General features: G+C 30.2%; 3 protein-coding genes and 2 pseudogenes across 4 annotated transcripts; 1 reads left to right on the top strand and 4 right to left on the bottom strand.

Moving 5' to 3' along the window:
• Positions 1-883: 883 nt before the first annotated feature.
• LOC110650936 (uncharacterized) lies at positions 884-2,148 on the bottom strand. 2 transcript variants are annotated; one of them, XM_021806098.2, is made up of 2 exons: positions 1,145-2,148; positions 884-1,045 (listed from the first exon to the last, which is right to left on the bottom strand). In XM_021806098.2, exons 1-2 carry the CDS (start codon positions 1,852-1,854, stop codon positions 1,039-1,041), a joined length of 717 nt encoding a protein of 238 aa, XP_021661790.2. In that variant the 5' UTR covers positions 1,855-2,148; the 3' UTR covers positions 884-1,038. The 2 variants fall into 2 exon arrangements, with proteins under 2 accessions (XP_021661790.2, XP_021661789.2); XM_021806097.2 differs by having other exon boundaries at positions 1,149-2,148.
• Positions 2,149-2,764: 616 nt separating this feature from the next.
• Positions 2,765-3,634, bottom strand: LOC131178767 (stress-response A/B barrel domain-containing protein At5g22580-like). Its single transcript, XM_058144758.1, has 2 exons — positions 3,421-3,634; positions 2,765-3,207 (listed from the first exon to the last, which is right to left on the bottom strand). Exons 1-2 carry the CDS (start codon positions 3,537-3,539, stop codon positions 3,006-3,008), a joined length of 321 nt encoding a protein of 106 aa, XP_058000741.1. The 5' UTR covers positions 3,540-3,634; the 3' UTR covers positions 2,765-3,005.
• A 4,154-nt stretch (positions 3,635-7,788) lies between these two features.
• On the bottom strand, positions 7,789-8,684 carry LOC110650935 (stress-response A/B barrel domain-containing protein At5g22580). Its single transcript, XM_021806096.2, has 2 exons — positions 8,446-8,684; positions 7,789-8,231 (listed from the first exon to the last, which is right to left on the bottom strand). The coding sequence occupies exons 1-2, from the start codon at positions 8,562-8,564 to the stop codon at positions 8,030-8,032; spliced, it is 321 nt and encodes a 106-aa protein (XP_021661788.1). The 5' UTR covers positions 8,565-8,684; the 3' UTR covers positions 7,789-8,029.
• A 2,606-nt stretch (positions 8,685-11,290) lies between these two features.
• On the top strand, positions 11,291-11,846 carry LOC131182893 (beta-galactoside-specific lectin 4-like; annotated as a pseudogene).
• Positions 11,847-13,350: 1,504 nt separating this feature from the next.
• Positions 13,351-14,688, bottom strand: LOC110650938 (UPF0481 protein At3g47200-like; annotated as a pseudogene).
• Positions 14,689-22,349: the final 7,661 nt, after the last annotated feature.

Below are 22,349 nucleotides of genomic sequence, written 5' to 3'. Positions count from 1 at the left end.
TCGATTGCATGTTTTAACCTTAAAGTGCCTTCAAATAACAGTCAATGACAGTGAAATCACACTGCAGAAGGGCTGAAATGCAGGTGCTGGAGAAGGATTTACTATTAAGAACCAATCTGCTCAAACACTAAATAGTCACATTTGCCTCTAATGCTTTTAGTATCTATGCAACTATTAGCCCACAGTATATTTCCAAGTAATTTCAATTCTACCCTTAAAACAATTTTGCTTTTTGGGTTGGCACAATTTTGCTATTTAGGTTGGCATTCTGACAAAATTATCAATTATGCAGCAGAGTTGCCCTGCATTATTTAGTGGGTACCCAGATGAATGCACTAGACCATTTGCTGCATAAGTTTGAATGCACGAGTTTCAAGATCTGCGCATTGCATACCTCAGAAGTGGTTTTCTATGCACATATCAAATTTGGATTCTTTTTATTGGATGTTAATGTTACTCCCATAATGGATTCTAGCTCTCTTGATAATTCTGCAAACCTATGTGTCCTGTCCCATTCTAGTTATCAGCTTTGTCATGACTATTTTTGTTTTTATGTCTTTTTGACAGCTTTTATGTTCTAGAGTTTTTCCTTTAACTGGATGCACCCATTTATAATAATTATCTAGAGTTTGTAATCATCTGTAATGTGACGATAAATCAATACATCGTTAGCTAGGAGAACTATTCTTTTAATGGTAAGAATTTAGAGGATGCAAGCATTTCAGATCTCATATTTCAGAAGATTAACCATGTTGCCAGCCATTAACTCTTTGAATTAGGTGGTGTTATTAGGAAATGCCTGAATAGGTACAATTAGATAAGTGAGGAGAATCGTAAGGCTACACCTATCTAGAAGTTGAATTAGATTTCTGATACACAGTAATGAGAAAAGAGGGTGAGGAACATCTACTACATGCAAAGCATTTAAGTTTCTTATATCAAAAATTCATGAAGGAGAACAAGACTACATTGAAAGAAAGTATAGATAATAGCACTTTATTACCAAAGGGCTTTACTGATCCAGCCATAGAAATGACCTTATCTCCTGCAAAAAGAACCATCAATCAAAACCAGCAAAAACTTATAAAAATTGCAGAAAGAACAAATCAGATCTAAATATCAAATTTTTAAGAGATTAAAGGACCTACTACACTCTTTAGGGTGGCATATGCATCTCAATCCAACTCCACAATTTCCATTAGGTTTTTCGCATTCGTTGCAGATAACTGGGGCATGATTAGGAATGTCAAAAGATATCCTTGTTCCCAACTTATGTTCCTGGTAGGAATCATTGCTCGAAGAACTACTATACACCTGGCTATATTGTGAGCAATTCAAATCTTTTGGATGAAAACCCTTGTCAAGTTTTTCAATATCATTAACAAGAAGACACGAATATGGGATTTCATGTTCTTGAGCTCTAGATGAAGCTGCACAAGCCTTGAAGTGAGTGCAGTTACTGATGAATGATGTCATGGGATAAATTTTGCTTGAGCAGTTAAAGAGAAGAAGTGAGTTAGGCCTTGGAGTAGGAAAACCAGCAGACAGAAGAGCAGGAGAGACAAATTGCTGTGAAGAAGAGCAAGAAGGGTGAGAAATGGTTAGTGTTTTAGTTGTGTAATCAATCCAAGAAACTGGCAAAAGACCAAGAGAGGTTCTGAAGAACAGCTTATTAGATCTGCATAGTATCATGTGATTTAATGGGGAAACCGAAGTTGAATTTGAGCTCAGAAAGGGCCTCTGAATTGGGATTTTGCCACATAAGGTTGTAGAACTGTGTTGGGATACACGAGTGATGAAGATATTGAAGATGAGAAGAGGATATAAAAACTTCAGTTTCTTGAATGTATGCATTTTCTTTCCTTTTTCTTTGCTGGTTTGGTCTTTCAAATGGTGGAGATCAGATGAGATAACAGAGAATCCACTTTAATCTTGAAATAATATATCCCTTTCTGCTTGGTTTTTTTAATACTCTGGTGGCAATAGCATCTTTGAGAATCAAAATCACCATAAAATTCCATCTTATCTTTCTTTTTTTTTCTTCCTTCCTTTTCCAACCTTTTCTATTCATATATTTTTCCTTGGGGTGTGTATGGAATTTAGGAAGTCACAGTGACCTTTATTTTCTGCTGCAATTCTCCTTATTTTACTGTACTTTTGCCATATTTCCTTTATTTAGATTCTCCATGCTTCATCCTTTTCTCTCACTATTCTTAGTAACACATGATATCTCACTGACTGATGGCTCACTTGACCACAGGTTTGGTCACCTCTCATTGTGTGTCTGCTCATGAATATTCACATACTGCTGTATCATGCAACAATTTTATTTTGCAAATTATCTATATTAATTTCTTTATTTGCATATTTTCTTGAAACTCTTGGTGTCAATTGAGAAGTCAAGTAAGAATGACTGAGGGAGACAAGGTTACTATACCATGTGACCTTCATGATTAATGATAAACCAATGGTTTAAGCATCATTGATGACAACTAGATAAAGTTTAGCAACAAATTCTAAAAGTAAATTTATCACCTTTTTGACTGGTAATAGTATTAGCTTCTTATAACTTTCCTGCTAAAGTATAAAACTATTCACCTACAAGCTTCAACTTTTAAATTGAGTGATTTATTGATATGATATTAGAGTTTCTCTCAAATTAAAAAATCTAGAATTCAAATTCTGACTATCCCATCAATGTGTGGAGATATATTAGAATATAAAACTATTCTTGGTGTCCTCATAGAGGAAATTAATAATCATGGACACATCAAATCTCACAGTTGGGTCTATCCATTAAAAAAGCAAAATGATGAACATGTAACAATAGAACATTTCCTTGATACAAGAGTTGATGTTGAAATTACAAGGAGAGATCTAGTTGCAGGAAATAATAGCCAACAAGAGTTAATTATACATTCAAAGCTAACACAAATAAGTTGTTACACACTCACTTATATAAGACCACAAATACCACTTTTCATATTATTTATAGATCTCATAGATCATGCAACAGCTGGTTTAACCTGAACAGATGAGAAACAAAGCACCACAATTTTCTCAATAGCAGCAGAAAATGTAGCAGAAAATTCAACATGATTAGGATGGGTTTGAAATGCAGTGTAATCTTGCTTTTTGTCAAAAGTCATTGAAATGGCATGAGTAAAGCCTTGTGCAAGCATCTCTGGGCTTTCCAAATCTTGTCCCCTGTTAAAAATACAAACAATATATTAACTAGATTATATATTGGTATATATTGTTAATGAAAAACATACTGGGTATTGCAGGGTTAATTCATTACTCAGTTTCCAGCTTAATTATAATGATATGGGAACTCTTGGATTCCATTAAACAAAGAAAACTTGATTTCTTGGTGATATATATATATAGAAGCGTAAGAGCTGTTAATTAAAGACTTACCATGAAAAAGACTTGACAAGATCAATCTCAGAAACCAGCTTCTCCAACCCTTTCATAATCTCCTCCACCACAGTACCTTCCTTAAACCTAACAATCACCAAGTGCTTGAACCCTCCCATGGCAGCTAACTTTTACACAAGTGAACCCTAAAATGAGCTACCAAACACTTGATATATATACACAGAGAGAGACACTTATTGCTCATTTGTCAACTTCCACAGTCCTATCTTTCCACTGTCACACCCCATGACTCATTTCACTCCCTTTATGTTGGCAAATTTTTTTTTTTAAAAAAATGGGAATGGTACAATGCACAATATTGCATGGTCTATAGACCCACTAGTCAGCAACTTCTTTGCTCCACCTTACAGTAAAATTTGTCCTCATCACCATTGTCTTGTAATCTTTGCTTTTGCACACATGAAATGGGGTCCTTAATGGATTAGTGCATATGCTATGTATATATTTTCTTTAAATTTTATTTTTTTATTTTCCATAGGTGTCATCATAACATGACAGAGCCTTTCATTTTATTTTCTCTTTTTCTTAATTTCTAACTATCTACCACACTGATTAGTTAAGTTAATATGAATGTAAATTCTTCTTATTAATAAAGATATAATACATTAAATTGATATGAGGAAATATACTTTAAATTCACTTTAAAAAAATTTAATTTCAATTGTACAGAGTATAAATTTGAAAGAAAAAAAGTTTCTATCCATGTGTAGGGAATGAAATGCCCAACAGTGCCTTTTGTTCTCTTTCTGAATTCTAGTCTGTAGAATGCTTATTGTTGGCCTTTTCTCCATGTCCTTTCCTTGTGCTTCAAGGTTATATTATTGCACTTTAATATATAGATGTCCTAACTCTGCTTTATCTTTAAGGAATCTTTATTCTAAAGTCTTCAATTTTTCACAAAGAGAAGGAGAGAAGTTGTGAGGTTATTATCATCAAATATATACATCTTGGGACATTTTTCACTTTCTTTCACATTTTAATGCCTACATATGCTTATCAAATCTCCAACTAATTGCATTTGAACTATTATTGTCCATTAGCTATTGGCTAATATTTGATGCAGTCAATGCAAAAAATATTTTCAATTTCTCAGCTAAAGCAAGCTTTTATATTCAAACTTTTGTACCAATTAGTTAGAACTTAGTCCAATTTTCAATTCCCATATCTGAAATTTGGTTAACTAATTATGGGTTAAAATTGCTACCTTACATTTATTTAAAGCAACTGCTATTATTTATTATAAAAATGTTATCAATAAATCGCTATTTTATACTATAAAAATGGAGACAGATATAACAATTTTTAAATCGTTGTTATTAACTCATTGTTACGGTTTAAGTACATACGATAGCAGTTTATAACCGCCGCTTTATATCCATTATGTAGTATTGGTAGTAGCCATTTTTTACATTCATGAGCAATTCAGAATTTTTTTTTAAGTTTACTTTATTCCACATTTAGGGTAAACCTGCAAGGGGCAAATTAAGAAAATTAAAATGCTTTCTGAAACTACTCAAGCATTGGGGACCAGCATGTGTGCTTAAAATAGGGCCATTAATAGCCTAATAAACAAAAATGATGTCATTTTTATGCTGCACATTGATGGGTAATTTTCCTAACTTTTGTTTGAGTTAAAGAGTTGCTGGCTCATCTTGAGACAATGGACATTATTCCAAACTTGTAATCTTCTTTAATAATTTAGCACCATGTCTACCTTCTACATCTTCAAAGTCTTTGTCTAAATCTTTAGCATACCTCTTTGTCAATGTAGAAATTGAAAGCAAGAGATTTAGCATATTATCCCCCTATTTGAAACAATATGCATTATGAGGATGATTAATCAGCAATTGCCAATTAAATGTTAATGGTTAGAGATTAATTAAACATTAACAATTCAATCACATTTATTAAATATTTTAAATTAACAATTAGAAGCATACTATTTTTTTTATACCTTCAAAGAAGGAGTTAGAATTTTTTTCCTTTTATTTTATTAAAAATTTAAACATTTTAAAAACGGCTTAAATTTTTTTTAATAAAAAATTAAGAGAGTGAAAATTCAAACTGAGTCTGTTAAGTAGATTTGCCTTTAACTATTGGACCAAGTCAGGCTAAACTCTAATATTAAGGCTATATTTGTTTCATGGAAAAACATTTTCCATATTTTGGAGCATTTAGGAAAATGGTTCAACAAAAAATCTAGTTAAAGGAAAAAGTAAGCAATTTTTAAGGAAAATGGTTTCCTATTAATCTTATTAAAATATGGAAATATTTATACATATATGATATAAATGTATATTATTAGTTTAATATTATAATTAAATAATAAAAAATATTTTCATAAAAAATATTTTCTTAGAATATATTTTTCATGTAAAATATTTTATATATACAAGTTATTTTCTGTAAAAACAAACAGAGCCTAAGATTGTTAACTATATTTTCATTTTTCTACTTGTATATATGTGAGGTTTTTATTTGGATCTATTTGATTTATTAAAAAATAAAATTGGTAGAGGTTTCTCCTCTTCAGTGCATTACAAAATGTGGCTCAAGAGAAAAGTTGTAACTCCCTTCTTCAGATAAAAGAAATTAGTTTCCATGTCTATGTTTGCCTTAAAAGATGGATTAATTGAAATATATATAAAACTGCTTCAAAGTTTACAAAGAGAGAGAGAGAGAGAGAGAGAGAGAGAGAAAGAGAGAGAGAGTTTAGAGGAGGGAGTTAACACTTCTCTCTGGTGGTTTGACTCTTAAGCCTTGTTTGGTTGGAAGAAATAGACCAAGGAAATATAACTTTTTGAGCAGTGATTGTTTGATTCGTATTATTAAACTAACTTCCTAAGAAGTAGGGTATTCTATTTCCCTCATGTAAGGGAAGTAACTCATCTAGATAAAACTTAATAAGTTATATTTTTCTAATTAATTATAATATAATTTATTAATTTATATTATTATTTATATTATTAATTAATTATATTAATTTATTTCTAATTAATTGTCAAGTTTTTCGATATCATTAACAGGAAGACACGAGTATGGGATTTCATGTTCTTGAGCTCTAGACGAAGCTGCAGAAGCCTTGAAGTGATGCAGTTACTGATAAATGATGTCATGGGATAAATTTTGCTTGAGCAGTTAAAGAGAAGAAGTGAGTTAGGCCTTGGAGGAGTAGGAAAACCAGAAGACAGAAGAGCAGGAGAGACAAATTGCTGTGAAGAAGAGCAAGAAGGGTGAGAAATGGTTAGTGTTTTAGTTGTGTAATCAATCCAAGAAACTGGCAAAAGACCAAGAGAGGTTCTGAAGAACAGCTTATTAGATCTGCATGGAATCATGTGATTTAATGGGGAAACCGAAGTTGAATTTGAGCTCAGAAAGGGCCTCTGAATTGCGATTTTGCCACATAAGGTTGTAGAACTGTGTTGGGATACACGAGTGATGAAGATAATGAAGATGAGAAGAGGATATAAAAACTTCAGTTTCTTGAATCTATGCATTTTCTTTCCTTTTTCTTTGCTGGTTTGGTCTTTCAAATGGTGGAGATCAGATGAGATAACAGAGAATCCACTTTAATCTTGAAATAATATATCCCTTTCTGCTTGGTTTTTTTAATACTCTGGTGGCAATAGCATCTTTGAGAATCAAAATCACCATAAAATTCCATCTTATCTTTCTTTTTTTTTCTTCCTTCCTTTTCCAACCTTTTCTATTCATATATTTTTCCTTGGGGTGTGTATGGAATTTAGGAAGTCACAGTGACCTTTATTTTCTGCTGCAATTCTCCTTATTTGCCAGTACTTTTGCCATATTTCCTTTATTTAGATTCTCCATGCTTCATCCTTTTCTCTCACTATTCTTAGTAACACATGATATCTCACTGACTGATGGCTCACTTGACCACAGGTTTGGTCACCTCTCATTGTGTGTCTGCTCATGAATATTCACATACTGCTGTATCATGCAACAATTTTATTTTGCAAATTATCTATATTAATTTCTTTATTTGCATAATTTCTTGAAACTCTTGGTGTCAATTGAGAAGTCAAGTAAGAATGACTGAGGGAGACAAGGTTACTATACCATGTGACCTTCATGATTAATGATAAACCAATGGTTTACGCATCATTGATGACAACTAGATAAAGTTTAGCAACAAATTCTAAAAGTATAAAACTATTCACCTACAAGCTTCAACTTTTAAATTGAGTGATTTATTGATATGATATTAGAGTCTCTCTCACATTAAAAAATCTAGAATTCAAATTCTGACTATCCCATCAATGTGTGGAGATATATTAGAATATAAAACTATTCTTGGTGTCCTCATAGAGGAAATTAATAATCATGGACACATCAAATCTCACAGTTGGGTCTATCCATTAAAAAAGCAAAATGATGAACATGTAACAATAGAACATTTCCTTGATACAAGAGTTGATGTTGAAATTTCAAGGAGAGATCTAGTTGCAGGAAATAATAGCCAACAAGAGTTAATTATACATTCAAAACTAACACAAATAAGTTGATACACACTCACATATATAAGACCACAAATACCACTTTTCATATTATTTCTAGATCTCATAGATCATGCAACAGCTGGTTTAACCTGAACAGATGAGAAACAAAGCACCACAATTTTCTCAATAGCAGCAGAAAATGTAGCAGAAAATTCAACATGATTAGGATGGGTTTGAAATGCAGTGTAATCTTGCTTTTTGTCAAAAGTCATTGAAATGGCATGAGTAAAGCCTTGTGCAAGCATCTCTGGGCTTTCCAAATCTTGTCCCCTGTTAAAAATACAAACAATATATTAACTAGATTATATATTGGTATATATTGTTAATGAAAAACATACTGGGTATCGCAGGCTTAATTCATTACTCAGTTTCCAGCTTAATTATAATGATATGGGAACTCTTGGATTCCATTAAACAAGGAAACTTGATTTCTTGGTGATATATATATATATAGAAGCGTAAGAGCTGTTAATTAAAGACTTACCATGAAAAAGACTTGACAAGATCAATCTCAGAAACCAGCTTCTCCAACCCTTTCATAATCTCCTCTACCACAGTACCTTCCTTAAACCTAACAATCACCAAGTGCTTGAACCCTCCCATGGCCGCTAACTTTTACACAAGTGAACCCTAAAATGAGCTACCAAACACTTGATATATATACACAAAGAGAGACACTTATTGCTCATTTGTCAACTTCCACAGTCCTATCTTTCCACTGTCACGCCCCATGACTCATTTCACTCCCTTTATGTTGGCAAAATTTTTTTTTAAAAAAAAAACAGAGTCTGCAGCTAAATATATGGGAATGGTACAATGCACAATATTGCATGGTCTATAGACCCACTAGTCAGCAACTTCTTTGCTCCACCTTACAGTAAAATTTGTCCTCATCACCATTGTCTTGTAATCTTTGCTTTTGCACACATGAAATGGGGTCCTTAATGGATTAGTGCATATGCTATGTATATATTTTCTTCAAATTTTATTTTTTATTTTCCATAGGTGTCATCATAACATGACAGAGCCTTTCATTTTATTTTCTCTTTTTCTTAATTTCTAATTATCTACCACACTGATTAGTTAAGTTAATAGGAATGTAAAATTTGTCCTCATTAACAATTCAATCACATTTATTAAATATTTTAAATTAGCAATTAGAAGCATACTATTTTTTTTTACCTTCAAAGAAGGAGTTAGAATTTTTTTCCTTCTATTTTATTAAAAATTTAATAATTTTAAAAACGGCTTAAATTTTTTTTTAATAAGAAATTTAGAAAGTGAAAATTCAAACTGAGTTTGTTAAGTAGATTTGCCTTTAACTATTGGACCAAGTCTCGGACCAAGTCAAGCTAAACTCTAATATTAAGGATATATTTTTGAGCATTTAGAAAAATGGTTCAACAAAAAATCTAGTGGAAAAAGTAAGCAATTTTTAAAAAAAATGATTTCCTATTAATCTTATTAAAATATAAAAATATATATATATATGTGATATAAATATATATTATTAATTTAATATTACAATAAAATAATAAAAAATATTTTGAGCGATTGTTTGATTCCTATTATTAAACTAACTTCCTAAGAAGTAGGGTATTCTATTTCCCTCATGTAAGGGAAGTAACTCACCTAAATAAAATTTAATAAATTATATTTTTTTAATTAATTATAATATAATTTATTAATTTATCTTTTAATTTATTACACTTTAAATTATTTTTTAAATATTACTATTTTTTATACTTTAAAAATAAATTATGTTTTTAAAAATTAATTATATATTAAACATATTTATATCATATCTTTTAAAAAAAAATTTATTGAAAGCATATTTTCTGAAAAATATACTTCTCTTCCAGTAAAGTACCATTGTGTGGTGGGTAAATGAATATAATTTACTAGTGAAGAGACATAAAACAGTTTGGCCATTTTACCTTGCCGACAGGGAAACCCCTCGTGCAAGGAATAAATGGTTGAGTACACGTCTTCTCTGGCAGTGGCAGTGTGCCCTAAACATTAAACAATAAATAGACTCCTTACACCCATTAATGATCACTTTCTCTTTTCTCATTCACAGTACTGCCTTTCCCCCTGCAACCCCACGTTCGCCTTCCTCTGTCAAAATTCCTCTATACTGTTTTTTGTGAAATTCACTTTCTTTTTTATTCAAATTCCAACTCTTACATCATTGACTAAAGTAAATTTACCGTTGGGTGTACTCAAAAGCATTTCCTTTGAAATTTAATATAGAGTGTGGATATATAAATTATATAAAATAAAAATTCTATTAAAATTATGATTTATTTCTGTTATTAGATTGTGTACACATGTGTTCTATTTATAAAAAGAAAAAATCACCTCTTAAAGTCCTTTTCATTTCATTTTTCTTTCAGATAGATTTGAATTGAGTTGGGACATTGGGTTTAAAATCAGCCCCATTAAATTCGAAATCAGAATTGATAAATCATTTAGATGCTCAATTTGATTTGAAATAAACTCTATAAATAGATAATTATAAATCTCTTTCTCCGATCATCATTTGAATTAGAACATAGAATTTAATTTAACAATGAAGTCTATTGTAAATTAAAATTTAAAAATTATTTTAATTTTTATAACTCTTCAACTCAAATTAAATTAAAATTATATCGAAACGTCATTGAATTTGTTTAAAATTAAATTAAATTTTTATAGGACTAAGATTGTAAAGAATTAATCCTCTTTTGTTAGTTTAATTTTTTTTTTTTATCAAAGTTAGTTTAAATTCTCCTACCACGAACTAAAACCGATCTCTCGCCGTTCCTAATATAAAGTGTGTTGAAAATGGGTTTTTTTTTTTTTTCCTTAATAAATATTATAAATTGGGTAGAATGTTATTATTTTACTAATATGTATAAATAAAAAAATATAAAATCCTGTTTAAAAATATATATACAAAATCAATGAAAAAGTTGGATAATTTAATGAGCCAAAGCCGAAGTGCTTTTGAAACTTTGGTTCAATATCATTAAAGGGCAAAGTATGAATAGTAGTGTTTGCCTTTCTATTACATTAATGCTATAAAAGCATGCGATATACGATGCTAAACAACATTGATCTCTCGCTTTCTTCCTTGCTTCTTTGTAATTAGTGACGAAGTCTTTCTTTATCTTCATTTTGTAGTATGCACTAAATTATTCATGTTCTTCACTCAGCAAGTTTGTGCTACTTGAACCGAGTTATTAATTTATAGTTATATGTATACCCATGATTTGTGGATCATGAATTCTTTCAATGGATAATTAATTTATGTGTTCGTTTTTCTTCTTTTTCTATCCTGCTCTCAATTCTTGCAGGCTCTACGAAAGGAATTGGAAAGTGGAGCTTAGAGCTATTCGATACCATTGTTGCGTGAAGAATCCTAAGTGTCCAATTCCCAGAGGTTTGTTTTGGTGAATCTTTCAAATTCGAAGGCTTCTACCACATTAGCAGAAGACGTCGTTAACGCATATGTCTTGGCTTATCAAGCGGAAGCTAGTTCCTACTTCTTTAACGATACTTCAACTTCAATGGTGGGTATCCTGATCTGGAAAAGTTAGGACCTCATAGAGAGAACAAATCCTTGGACATCAATTCACTAAATGATGCTATCTTTTCGCTTAACAAATATAGCTCCAATCGTAGAGAAATTGCTTGCCCTCTTATAAACATCAAACTATACACTTTACAAACGTGACAAGTGTTGAACAAATAAAACCAGACTTGGCACTCTAGCTGTTTGTATCCAAGAACTCCATATCAAGCCTGAGGCAAGAAATTATTAGTTGTCCTTCCACTGCAAACTCCAGAAGTGGCTGCTGTCATTGCTTTGATTGCTTGCGCTCTCGTGCGGCACACTTATAGGCTATAGCTAGCCCACTACTATGTGCCTTAAATAATGGGCAAGCCTCTAGTTATGCCCAGCATTATGATATATGAAAAACCAAATTGAAAAGAAAAAAAAAGTACTTAAAGTTGGTGAACTGAACTATTTAAAGGATTTGACGCTATCTTTTTCTACCACTGATACTTGGAGGCCCATTCTTTACACCTTGTTTCCCTGCTTCTCCTCGTAGATCCAGGGTTTTCACCTTGAAGAGCTCGAGCTTCAATTTGGAGAATTCTTCCTCTTTCATGTGATCAGAAGGGGGATGAAGACCCAACTGCGGGACTTCATCACTTGCTGCACAATAATCACTAACTTTGCCTTCTTTGAAAATTCTAAGATCAAGGAGAGAGCAAGCAAGTAATATTCCACATAATTTCTCATTTCTTGAACTCTGACCAACTAAGGGAATCTTTATAAAGGAATTCTTCAGATGTTTCAGCTCGACATCTTCCACAATTTTCTTTAAAGAAAATCTTTGTTGTTTTTCATTACCGGTGATTCTTGGTCATTTCTCGTATTGTCGTTTGAAAGACGAGATGTTTTAGTGGCTCCATTGAGGCTCCTCTGCTTTCTGGCAACAACTCTCTTGGGATTTGGTTTTTCCATTGAATCGTCTGTCTTTTCCCTTCTTGAGACAATCCAAGAGCATGCATTACAGTATGAATTCCTCTAACAAATTTATAAGGCCTAACAAAAATTAAAATCTAAACTTTTTTGTAAAATTATGATTATAAAGAAATTAATAAAATTTTAAAGTGGTCTTTAAAATTAGAAAATTTTTAAATTTAAATTCTAATGAAAGTTAAATTAAAAAAAAAAAATCTTCCCTTTCACTTTTATTCGTCAATTTTTAGAAATTATTTTATTTAAAATTATTTTTTAAATAAAAAATTAGGAAATATTAATTAATTTTTTTCTTTTTTTATCTTGTTTTATCTTCATCTATATTAAACATAATAACAATTTCTATGATTTCCTAAAACTCAATTTACCATATCTCTCCCTTTTAATCAAGCGAGAATAGGAAGTAATTTAGTTAAATTAAAAATATTTTATTATAATTTAAATAATTTAATTGTTTTCTTAGTTGTCCTATTTTTAATAACAGATAAAGATAAATGAAGAAAGCATAGAAGATTGATGGCAAAAGATGTAGCCGGCTACATGGATTTGTGAGAAAAATGAGGAGCCTACGGTCATAAAATAGCACTTGTTGATTTGGAATGGAGTAGCTTGAGCTTCGGACGCTTCCCTAGAGACATACACCTTGGTATTCTTGTCCAAAGGTCGGCAAATTCTTTTATCCAGGAAATGTCTCCTGATTGCAACACCTAGGCTAAAATAGCAATTTAATTTGGTCACTTCGTAATGTTCAAATATGAGTGAATTTAACAACTGCAGCTACGCGGATAGCAATAATGGCAGCATGATCCTCAAAAGAACACCGATTAGAAGAAGCAGAGGATCCATATATTCATTTTATTGAGGAGGGTTGAAGTATCCATAGACAGCAAAGAAGGATTGAATAATGGTGACAATGAGGAGGATGAAAGCAGCTAATGCTGACATGAACACCCATGGCGTGTCAAAATAAGTATACTTGCACACTGCCCATCCAATCGTTCCTATAGTACTTGTTCACTTCCACAAATGCGTTTGCTAGAGAACTCTCGCCAATGGAGAAATTAATATCCTTCCCTACCCCATTGAAGAACTTCACGACCTCTTTATTAGTTCCAAAGTAATTCCCAATAATTTTGTGATCCCACAAGTATCCAGAATCATAAATCGTGTTAATGAGGCAGCCCATGAAAATAATATATGATGTGTAAGTAGGAAGAACAGCAATGACCATTGCTCAAATACGATACAGTTGAGTAAGAAAGTGCTAGTGATATCACCTGTAGTTAAAGTTGGGATTTCAAGGACTCCACCAGCTCCAAATCTTATGTACAAGAAGCTCTCACAGTCTGTCCTTTGCTTGAACTTAATTCCAGATGCTGGGAGCTTCTCAGCAGGTTGGATCAGTTGAAGATACTCACTGTTAGACTCAATTTCAGCTACTTGGGATGAAGGGATAAAAGTTGAGCGAAACAAACCTAGCTAATGTTCCCCATCAAGGTTCCCATGCTTATCTTGGACTTGACCACCAGCTATCGGTATTGTACACTCAATGAATTCCAGGACAAGTTCCGACAAGGACGGAGGATTTTTTGAATCCGGATCAGTTGATAGCTCAAACAAAGTTTTAAGAACAAAGAAACGAATTTGGTTCTCTAGCAAGAGAAGATCTCTCGTTAGGGAATGCATTATCCATGGCAACCTGAATATAGGGTCATTGGGATCAATTTGGACTAACTTTCCAACCATGCAGAAAAGCTGGATAACGAAACGGCCATCAAGTACCATCATTTCAATTAAATCATGGCTGCTACATTCAATATCCTCTGAATAGCACTCTCTTATCTTCTTCTCCTTGATTGCTAAGGCCTTGAAAAAGTCATCGAGCCCAACATGGAATTCTTTTGTTCGAGCAAGAACAGCACTGAGAAATCGCATTTTGTGTTCTTGAATCATTTTGAAGTCTCCCTTTCGATGGTGATATGGGCCAATGGAAATTATTCGAGGTTCAAAGGCCTTGGGGTGAATATCCTTGAGGCTTTGAGGCATTCGAAAGACGGTACAAGAGCTCCTACCAGCTGTCATGATCAGCGATTTGGGCGCCTGCTTCACACTTTCTTCCATTGATCTTAACCGAATCTTGTGTTCAGCCTCTGCTTCATTATCTTGGTTTCGGCTGTTGGTTTGATTGGACATCGCATCCTTAGTTAATGTATCAGGACTCCCACTACCCACCCAGGAACAAACCAATGCTAAAGCAACGATTCTGTTCAGGGGCTACTGATCAACTATAACAATTTATTTCGTAGGTTCATAGATTTATTTCATTTTAGGGTTAACTATACCAATTGGAAGCTAGCTGCCTGTAAATATGGAGTCGGCTCCTATTGAGCAATGGTCAGCTTGCACCATTAATTTTTTATTATTAGACAATTAGCAAGTGGTCCTCTTGCCTTCCTTAATCCTTATCATGTAGCCAATTATTTAGGGTTTAGCATATGGGTATTTCTAATTCTTCATAACAACATGGCCACTTGTTCTTTATTTATCTCCTGGAAGAGATAGCAATTTGCAATTCTATTCAGGTTTTTTAGTTATATGGTCTCTTACTCTATTTGTTCCAAGGTTCTATCATGAGGTTTTAGTTAGGTTGGTCTTTTATAGCGAATGAAGATATTGCTTAGAGTTGCATTAACGAAGACTTTTTTTTTAAAAAAAAAAAAGATGACTATTTTATTAATTAAGCCTTTTCTAGTCTACCTATTGTATATTTTATAAGCCAACAAATGGAAATTAAATATTATTATAGAATGTTAGAATTATTACAAGGAAACTAATATAAAACAAGAGGCTCACCCGCTAGAAGTTTATATTGTTTCTTAAATAAAATAATAGGATATTTTTATCTAAATTCAATTTGCTATAAATTTAAGATATAAATATATAAGATTTATGTATTTAATAGGTATATTTCACCATAAATTTTGTATCCTAAATTAATAATAAACTAAGTTTAGATAAAAAAAAAATTAAAATAATACCCTATTATTAAGATTAATTAGGAATTTAATTATAATATAGTTTTTAGTGTTGTCCTCTATGTACACATCAATTCAATCAGGTGAAGCCAGAATTTCCTTTAAGATGGGTAAAAATGTTTTTCATATTAGTATACATAAAACTTTTTAAATTATGGAGAGATTAAATAAAAATTCATAATTACTTCGCAAAATTCATTTACTTTCATGATAATAACAGAATAGAGTATTTTATTTTCTAAGTAATTCAATTGGTTAAAAAATTATTTTTTTATAAAATAAAAGTTTTTAAGAATTCAATTGCAAATTCTTTGTTTTTTTTTGAAGTGCCTTATTATTCATTTAGCCTATTATAAATGTCATAAAATTTTGGATATTTTTGGTCATAATGAAACATATTATTATTGGCGTGGTTTTGAATATTATGTGTTGCCCTTGAATTTTTTTATTAGATATATGCAAGGAAGGTGAAGTTCAACCCAAGTCTCCTAAATTCAATATATATATATATATATATATATATATATATATATATATATATATATATATATATATATATATAGTCATCATTAAGAATATTGCCCTTAAATTAATTTGAACCTATTACATTATGTTTTAAAAAATTGTCATAGAACTTTTAATACGCCCATTAATATATTTTTTTCTTTATTCTATTTTTATTACTTTAATTATTAGATATAACTCATTATTAATTAATTCAATAATGAATAAAAAGTAAAATCTATTTAATGAAGAATTTTCTATTATTTTTTTATTTAATAGAAGCTCAATAAATTAAGTAATAACCAGTAGATCATATAATGAAAAATAATTACTTTTCTTTTTCATTATAAAGATAATTAATTTTAAAATAATTAAAAAAAATAAAATTCTAAATTTATTTAAAACTAATCAATCTATAATTAGTAATATAAAACTATTTAAGATACTCTCATCTATAAGTGGATTGCTAATATTTAGGCAAGAAATATTAATTATTATAAAAAAATATTTTTTATTAATTTAATTTTTAATTTAAAATTTAAGTTGATAGGATCAATTCAAACTGATCAATCTCCTCAAATTATTTCTAAAATTATAAGGTTTGAATCATATTGAGAGTTAAAAAAAGAAAATTTGAATCCAACCTAGCCCTTTCTATCGCTAGTGTTCGATGACCCATCGTCACCTTGTATTTCTCCTGCTGCTCCTGCGCTGCGCAACTCAAATGTTTTAACTTTGAAGAGCTCGAGCTTCAACTTAGACTCTTCACTCAGTGTTTCTTGCTTGTCAATGGGGAGTTTCTGGAACAGGTGGATGAGGTATGCATGATCTGTGACCTGATGGGTGGAATAGGATACCTTTTATTGAAGTCATTGAATCTGTGAGTATTGTGAGATGGAAAAATGGGCTGATTTTCGACAATCACTCTTTTGGAATCGCTGTGTTTGTGCTGTAATTTTTTCATTTTGCCTTCTTCCTCTCACAATTCCTATGGTCTTAAGGTCTGTGCATTATTATTATATACACTTGTTTAGTACATGAATGAGCACGGTTCGAATTAATAAGAAAATGAGTTTCATAATCTTTAGATTAAACATTTTATTATATATGTTTTAATTGATTCAATATGAATTATAATATAAATATTTAATTTAATAATTATAAAATTTCATTCTTATATAAAATTGAATTTATATAAATACAACTAAATATTTCTAAAGACTCCAAGAGTAAGAATCCAAAATCTTTTTCTTGTTGTCATGCCATAGGAATTGGCTCTAGATTTAAACTTTTTGATTTTGCCTCTTCGGCTAATGTAATGATCAAAACTTCTGAGAACTTTCCTTGAAAATGCTATAGCTAGCTGTTATGTTTATCATCTCTTTCTATTGATACTACAGAGGACTAGGCCATATATGTAAGACTCTTTATTTAAGATGGTCTACTTTTTGAGACAAAATTGTGAATTAATTTAAATTATCAATCAAATCTGCTATATAAAATATAATTTTATGTTAAATTCAAATCAATTTATTAATTATATGTTATTTTGAATCAAAATATTCGCATTGTTTTATTTAAAAAGAATTAATTTTATTCATTTAATTTTTAAACTAAAATTTAAATTCATCGAATTAATATAAATCGATCAATTTCAAATTAATTTATATGAATAGTCAAATTAATATTCATTTAAACACTCAATTTTGAATATCATACAACTCAAAATATTTTAAATTTATATGAAATAAAATAAATTACAAAATATTTTAACCAGATCAAGAATATTCATACTGAGTTAGTGGGTCAAATTAAAATTTGACTCCTTTCTAGCTACACTAAGTTATAGTACTATCACAATTTTCTTTATTATTTTATGAAAAAAATTTTCTGGCTTCACTAAGTTATAGTACTATCACAATTTTCTTTATTAATTTATAGAAAATTTTTAGTTATACTCACCTATATAATTTGATTTATACACTAAATTAATAAGAAATCAAAATATTATTACTTTAGGTAATGCCTATCTTATTTTTTTTGAAGCACACATTAAAGTTTTCCAAAATTCAACGTATTTAATCTACAAATTGAGATATCCATCTATTACCAAATTAAGTCAGAAACGTTGAATTTTTTTTGGATTTAAAGTTGAGAGCTTCTAGCAATGGCATTGTATATTTAGAGAGCTAGTTTGTTGAATTGGCATGAACTTGATATGAATATGATAAAGCTCGATCCCCTCTGTGCATGAAAATGGAGCAAGCAACATGAGCTTGGTCGAAAATTTTTTTGAACCCAACCTAGCCCTTGTTACGACTAGTGTTCGACGACGACCCATTTTCCGCACCTCTTATCCCTCCTGCTCCTCCTCCGTTGCCGCCGCTGCGCAACTCAAAGCTTTTGACTTTGAAGAGCTCGAGCTTCAAATTAGACTCTTCATCATTACTGGTATAATTGGTTGGGGATTCAGAAGAAGGGAAACACCAAGAATACTTTTTACCATGACCACGTCCTTCGCGAGTGCCGAATCTACAAATGGAATTATTTTGTGATTTTGTGGTCACTTGAGCGGAAGGTTGGGGAGAGGAATCAATGGACATGGAGTCCATTTTCAATTGACATTCTTCGCTTAACAGTAAGGCATATAATTCCTCATAACTGAACGGACTATTGCGCCCCTCAATGGCTCTAATGAATGGGCGGTAAGCTGGACCAAGACCCTTCATTATATCACTGATCAAAGCATCCTCAGGTACAGGACTTTGCAAGGCTGAAAGTTGGTCATGAATGGATTTTGCTTTCTTCATATAAGTATCAATGGATTCATTGCCTTTAGATAAGTGCTTCAGCTGTGTACGTAGCTGCTGGATTTGGGTACTTGAACTTGAAGAGAAAGTTGCTGCTAACTTGTCCGATGCAGACTTGGCCATAGGTTTGTGGCAAAAGACTTTTAGAAATTGAAGAAAAGAACCAACTTAAAACTAGTTGGTCCTTGCGGAACCAGGCCAAATATTGAGGATTGATGGTTCCATTGTCAAGGTGGCAACATGATGAGCAAGATTGTAGCTATTCAAGAGTGGCATGAGTTGGGCTTGCCAAAGAAGATAATTAGAGGATGCGAGTTTGATGGGTAAAAACTGAGATGCATTAGTAAGGGAAAAAGAAGACTGCATATCGGCATTTTGAGAAGACGACAATGTGTTAGAAACAAAGGCTTGGGACGTGGACGAAGATATATATGCTATTAGGCTTTCTTTTGCTCTGATACCATGAAAGATGGTATTAACTTGTATCGAATCACTGATTGTTAGGTACAAATATACACACAGAAGCATGAGATAAGAGTTGGTGCACATACAGTATTCTAGCTAATCTACAATACTGAATGTACTTATACGCAGCCATCTCTTTCAGTCTCATTGAGGCTGCAAGTGTTAGTTGAAAAAATGGGCTGATTTTTCACAATAACACCATTGGAATTGCTGTGTTTGTGCTACAATTTTTTCATTTTACCCTCTCCCTCTCACAATTTTTTGGTCTTGGTCTGTGCACTATTGTTAAATACACTTGTTAGGACATGAAAATTTTATGAAACAATTAGTAATTTTAATAAAGTTTATATGATTGAGAAGTTACCCTAAATATATGCCGTCCTCTTCATAGTTTATATATGTCAATGACGAGTCCAAAATTTCTATGTTGTTATTATGGTCATAATAGGTATTGGCTTCAGATTGAGACTTTTAAATTTCGCTTCTTAGGATAATGCAATGTTCAAAACTTCTGAGAACTTTCACATACAATGTTTATCAACTCTTTCTGTCTGGAATCCAACTCCGGCAAATAAGAATGAAAGCCTTTATGTAAAGGAATTATTGGGTATACCGGTGTTTCTACTTCCTGTTTCTACTTCCTTATTTATAAAGCATATGAGACTCTCCTTCTTAAATCAAGAAAGTAATTAATTTTTGTTATATAGGGAGCACTATCTTTTATTGCCCTTAGCGTATTTTATAATTTTTTAATGCATTGATCAGAATTTAACTCTATAGGCAAGAGTTGTGGAGTGAAAAAATTTTAACTAGGGGACCAATCATATAATGCATCAATAAAATATTTTTTTCTCACACACATATATGTAAAATAGTATATCTAAAATATATAATGAATAAAAATAACACAAAATATCATATTAAAAGAATTTTTTATTGAATTAAAAAATATTGTAAAATCTCTATAATAAATTTGAGTTTTACAAAATTATAGTTATGATTATTATATAAATTCATGATAGAAAACATATTATTGAAAAAAATAAAAAAAATTAGAATCAAAGTATTATATCAAATTTTTACATAAAATTCATAAACCAAAAGTTAAAAAATAAATATAAATCACAAATAACTATATTATAAGACATAATAGCATAAAATTAAAAATAATAATTATTAAAATTAAAGAGACATGAAAAATTAGAAATTAGTAAAATAATAAAGTAAATATATCATATAAAAATAAATCTATATTTAAGTTGATCAATTCAAAATTTGCATGAGAACGGTTGAGATTACTAATAATTTTATCCACTTGTCTACGTGTAAATAAAATAATTTTTTAATTAAAATGAAATAAATGAGAGGAAGCAAATAAAAGAAAAAAAGATCTCATATGATTTTAAAATGTGTGATAGAAAATTATTATATTAAATTATTTTTAATTTTCATCAAATAATAACTACCAATTAAATTTAATTTATAAATACAAAAGTTTAAATAATTAATTTTTAATTTAACTTTTGTACTTATTTAATGGCAACCAAATTATTTTAATGTTTCAATTTAAATCATAATAAATTATAAATTATAAATTATTATAGAGACCAATAAAAAATTTGAGAGAGTCAAATTATGAAAAATAAAAATTTATTACACTTATTTAATATTTTTTATAAATATTTATGGAAATTAATATAAAATTTAAATTATTATTTAATAAAAAAATTAATAAAATAAAATAAAATATTTTAAAAAATGTTTGGAGTTGAAGGTCACTCGTAGTCCCATTGTCTTCACCCGTGTCTGCAGGAAGCACCTCAGAACTATTTATTCTCTAAGCATCAAACCATTGTGGGAAGTGCGCCATTAAGATGCTCAATAAAAATTTAATTTTAGATGTGATAACTCCTATTGTTTTAAGAAAAAAAAAATCTTTCTCATTGGAAAATGAGCATATTTAAATATATTTTTAACATGTTTTGCATTCAGTTTTAAAAGTTGAAATCACTTTTTTATTATTAAAAAATAATTTTAAAAAATAATTTTATTATTTTTATAATTAAAAAAAATTAAATTAAATTTTTAATTATTTTTTAATATTTTTTAAATAATATATTTAAAAAAATATTTTTCTCAATAACAATTTCAATAATAATATCAAATGAGTCACCTGTATGCAAAGCTCTTATGCATTTTCCATAAGCTGTAGATAATCCTTGGGTTGGGACCGCTGTATGTGGCGAATAAAAGTCCGCTAAGACAACGCGATTAGATTTATTTTAATTAAAAAAAATTAAATGATAAAAAAAAACCATTTATATTAATTATCAATTTAATCATTTTGAATTTTTGTAATAAATTTAATTAAAAATAATTAAACTCATTGATTGATAAATTATTCAAATCTTTTTATCTATTTATGGTTATTTTTAATTAATCTATTTAATTTTATTAATTTATTTAATAATTTTAATATTTTTCTTAATTTTAATAAACTTTCTTTTGATAAAATGTATAGTAATTAAATAATATATTTAATATGGTAATTATAATTTTAACTTTTTTTTATTATACTTTTAATTCACATCTTTCTTATCATTTTATCTCAAATTTAAGGTCTAATAAATAAAAAAAAATCAAAATTTTAAACATAAAACATAAATAAATAATGTAACTATAATAAATCTAATTAAATGTTTACATTTTTTTATCATTTAGCCTAATTAAAATTAGCTTATGATTACTTTTTGTTACGGACGTTTCTCTTTATTGTTTTCCTTGTAACTATTCTGGATCAGGAACATATGTAGGATGCCTTCTTGAATTAAGAAAATTAATGATGAACAGAGAGAGAGAGAGAGAGAGAGAGAGAGAAACCAGTTCTTCCCCTATAAGAGCAGATGATATGCAATGCTAAAAACCATCTCTCTTCCTACCTTACTGATCATCACCTACTCATTTTTGTAATTAATGTCCTCTGCATATATATGCACATAATAGTATAATATCTGTGGTTGTTCATGCGCATTGTTTTGTA

Source organism: Hevea brasiliensis, chromosome 1, assembly GCF_030052815.1.
Source record: "Hevea brasiliensis isolate MT/VB/25A 57/8 chromosome 1, ASM3005281v1, whole genome shotgun sequence".
Classification (NCBI taxonomy): Eukaryota; Viridiplantae; Streptophyta; class Magnoliopsida; order Malpighiales; family Euphorbiaceae; genus Hevea; species Hevea brasiliensis.
The sequence above is the reverse complement of the archived record's forward strand: the minus strand, read 5'-3'. Positions and strand labels throughout refer to the sequence as shown.